Here is a 4134-nt window from a genome sequence, read left to right on the forward strand (position 1 = left end):
GAAATTTCGGCAATGGATTGGCTTGGAAACAAGTGTTGCCAAAGTGCCACAGAGGGACCAACAGTTTCCTTCCCTTACGGTGCAGGAAACCCTCGAGTTTGCCCGCTTCTGTTGTGCTGGAGATGCGTCATCTGACGAGATCATCGACCACCTTGGGCTACAGACATGTCGAGACACAACGCTTGGCAATGACATGGCTCGCGGCGTCTCTGGAGGGGAGCGACGTCGTGTGACCACTGGGGAAATGGCATTTTTTTTCGTAATGGATCGTCTTGATGACGAGATCAGCACTGGACTCGACAGTGCCACAACGTTCGACATCGTTTGGAAACAGCGCGAACTTGCCACGAAACAACACAAGACAGTTGTCATGGCGCTTCTTCAGCCGGCGCCTGAGGTTTTTGAGCTCTTCGATAGCATCTTGCTGCTAAATAAGGGTGAAGTTGTCTATCACGGACCCCGACATCAAATATTGCCATATTTTCAAGAACTTGGCTTGTTTGTGTCCCACAAGACGTTGACGTTGCCGACTTTCTTCTGGATATCGGTACCAACCAGCAGTGCCAATATGAGCACATGCAAACTACAAATGCTCTTTCTACCCGAGTGGCAAAATTGGGGAGTGAATTTGCGGGTGTTTTCAGAGAATCCTCAATTTTCAGGAATACACTGAGACTTTTGGAAATCCCGTGTAGTATGCAACAATTCTGTGACGCCATGCAACATTTGATGCAGCTACCAGCATTCCGACAATCATTCTGGTCTAGCACCAGGCTTTCGCAATAAACACTTTCTTGGTGTTCGAGCGTTAATGGTGGTATTTGGGGGCGTTATTTACGGGACAACATTTTTCCAAGTTGACCTCACGAACGTGCAAGTGACAATGGGAATTGTGTACCAGACTGCAATTTTCCTGTCGGTGGGGCAATTGTCTGAGATCCCCTCGTTCATGGAAGCTCGTGAGGTTTTCTACAAACAGCGGAGTGCCAATTTCTATCACACGTCTTCGTTCGTGATCGCGTATCTTACGGCAGCGTTTCCTGTGATCGTGTGCGAGAGCGTTGTTTTCGGGTCTTTGGTGTATTGGATGTGTGGGTTCGTCGCGGAGGCTGGACCGTTCTTGGTCTTCTTACTGGAGATGATTCTATCTAGTGTGGCTTTGAGCAGCTCCTACGTGGTGTTATCTATTCTGTCACCCAATCTTGACGTGGCTCAACCGTTATCCACGCTCTCCACTGTCCTTTTCAGCGTATTATCGGGTTTTGTGGTTCCTATGACTCAAATACCAGCGTTATTCTCGTGGTTTAGATTGGGTGAATCCAGTGACTTGGTGTGTGCGTTCAGTGATGGTGAGTCAGTATCGCTCCTCTGTTTTTGAAGGGTGTTTCAATGGCGATGAGAACTATTGCAAACAATTCAACACAACCGTAGGAGGATATTTACTGTCACAGTTCGACGTGCCGTCAAGCGAAGTGTGGGTCTATGGTGGTTTAGTATACTTGGTACTTGCCATTGTCGTGTTCGTAGCTGCTGCAATCTGTATACTCGAACATAGAAGATTTAATACGTCAGTGGTGACAAACAACGTTGCATCGAGCAACATCGAGCGGTCGAACAAGAGGAAGAAAGCGCTCCAACTGCAACTGAAACAGCAACATTCGAACACCGGGGATGTCGACTACTACTTCAAAATTGGGTCTTCAACGTCAAGCACCAAATTTGTATCGGATACTGCCATCCACATGGAGAAAAAGCCGTTGAAACGGGTCACTTTGGCTTTCACGAATCTCTGGTATTCCGTGAAAACTGCGGACAAGACGGTTGATCTTCTTAAGAACGTAAATGGGTACGCTCCCAGGTACAATGACGGCGCTGATGGGGTCTTCAGGTGCCGGTAAGACCACGCTGATGGATGTCATTGCCGGTCGGAAGACCGGGGGATCAATTCGTGGCGAAATCATGCTGAATGGCTTCGTCGCCACTGAACGAGCTATACGACGGTGCACCGGGTACTGCGAGCAACAAGACACGCACTCGGAAGGCTCGACAATCCGTGAAGCGCTCACATTTAGCGCTCTGTTGCGTCAAGACAGCAGCATCTCGATGGACGCCAAACGCGAATCGGTTGAGGAGTGTTTGGATCTTTTAGGATTATGTTTAATCGCTGACCAAGTAGAGCAGATGAAACGCGTGACTATCGGCGTGGAGCTGGCTGCACAGCCCAGTGTTCTCTTCCTGGATGAGCCAACAAGTGGGTTGGATGCCCACTCGGCCAAGATGATCATGGATGGCGTCCGAAAAGTGGCAAACACTGGACGCACGGTCGTGTGTACAATTCACCAGCCATCGTCCGATATTTTCTTCCTCTTCGACAGCTTGTTGGTGCTGAAACAAGGTGGCGGAATGGTGTTTTTTGGCAATTTGGTCCATTCTCTTCCGGATCAACGCGAATGTGGACAATTGATCGACTATTTCGAGTCGATCGGGTCTTCCTGGCCTGTCGGAAGGCCAAAATCCAGCCACTTGGATGCTCCAATGTTGTGCGTTATTTCTACCGAAGTCGAGAGTATTTATCTCTCTTGCACGGTTTGAACCAATTAGGAGTCACGAAGCCGGCACTTGATCGATTCTCAGAGGTTACAATGGACAAGAAACGTGCTGCAGCTTGGAGGATCCAAATGGGTTCATTGATTAGACGTTTCTTCACATTGTACTGGAGAAGTCCGTCGTATAACCTTACGCGTCTTGTGATTTCGATGGGGTTTGGCGTATTCTTTGGACTTTTACTCTTTCGTGGAAATTACACTAGCTACCAAGGAATCAACTCGGCGGTGGGTGTGATCCTCATGACAACGCTTAGCCAGGGCAACATTTCGTTCTACAGCGTGCTCCCGTTCACTGGCAGAGAACGCGCTGCCTTCTATCGAGAAAGAAACGCACAAACGTACAGTGTAGTGTGGTATTTCTTGGGGTCGACGTCAGTGGAGATCGCATATGCCTTCACCACAGGATTACTCTTCTCCGCAATCTTTTATCCTATGATGGGGTTCACGTCGTTAAGTACGAATCGGTTGTACTGGGTCAGCGTGTCGCTTTTCGTACTGGTGGAGACGTATCTCGGACAATTTCTGGTTTTCGCTCTGCCCACACTCGAGTTGGCGACAGTTGTGGGGGTTCTTTTGAACTCGTTCTTCTTGCTTTTCTCCGGCTTTAATCCCCCGGCTGCGTCCATTCCTAACGCGTACAAATGGTGCTATTACAATTCCCCCCCATCGATACGCACTGTCGATCCTGGTTGCGCTCGTTTTCGGTGTTTGTTCGAAAGAACAGGGCGAGAACGAATCCTCAGTATTGAAGGAAAAACAACAGATCGGCTGCCAAATCCTCGAGGACGCCCCGCTCTCGATTGGTCGAATTACAATTAAGGACTGCATCGAGCAAGTCTTCAATATCAAGCACGACGACGTGTATATTCACTTTGAGTGCCTGCTCGCCTACGTAATAATTCTTCAAACATTTTCGCTACTTACGCTTAGATTCTTCAATCACCAAAAACGATAAAAATCGATCCACTCTTTATACAAAAATGTAACTATTATTACGTTTTACTAAGACCGCAGCTATGCAACACTTTTTGCTTAAGACTATCGGTTCTCCACAAACGAGTTGGAGGACTTTCCAACGGGAAAGCATTTGATACTTCCAGTGTTGAAGTACATGTAAGTACTAGTCCCTTCCAGTGGACAGATTCGAGCAGTGGAACAAGCTTATTAATATTTTACGCTACATCTATTCCTACCAGTTTGCTTGCGGCAGCGTTAACTGCTAACAAACAGTTGTTGCGTCGTGCTCAAACGTCATACCATGTATTTTATCCATAATACACGTAATGCATACAATAATACTCATCGGCTACAATACATGTAGGTACAAGTACTGTACGTGTACATGTACGGCAAATCCTCCAATCCTTCGCCTATCTGTTTAACGAACAACAGCACGAATTTGTAGGCTGTCTTGCTGTACATGTTTGTACCGGTATGTGGAGGGTCTTCCGTAGGCAAGTCATTTTAGTCATTCTGAAATTCCCTTTACGCCGCCCAAGTCATCTCAACGGAAAATGCGTACGTTTGT

General features: G+C 47.5%; 1 protein-coding gene across 1 annotated transcript in view; it reads left to right on the forward strand.

Moving 5' to 3' along the window:
- Window positions 1-4134, forward strand: part of PITG_08902 (pleiotropic drug resistance protein, putative) — a gene marked incomplete at both ends in the record, with an annotated part of 6261 nt that overhangs the window by 961 nt on the left and 1166 nt on the right. Inside the window, 7 exons of the mRNA XM_002902908.1 lie at window positions 216-397; window positions 902-1095; window positions 1309-1349; window positions 1889-2540; window positions 2810-2831; window positions 3370-3498; window positions 4012-4038. Coding sequence (XP_002902954.1) covers window positions 216-397; window positions 902-1095; window positions 1309-1349; window positions 1889-2540; window positions 2810-2831; window positions 3370-3498; window positions 4012-4038 — 1247 coding nt within the window. The remainder of the gene's footprint in view (window positions 1-215; window positions 398-901; window positions 1096-1308; window positions 1350-1888; window positions 2541-2809; window positions 2832-3369; window positions 3499-4011; window positions 4039-4134) is intronic.

Source organism: Phytophthora infestans, genomic scaffold (genome assembly GCF_000142945.1).
Source record: "Phytophthora infestans T30-4 supercont1.16 genomic scaffold, whole genome shotgun sequence".
Classification (NCBI taxonomy): domain Eukaryota; phylum Oomycota; class Peronosporomycetes; order Peronosporales; family Peronosporaceae; genus Phytophthora; species Phytophthora infestans.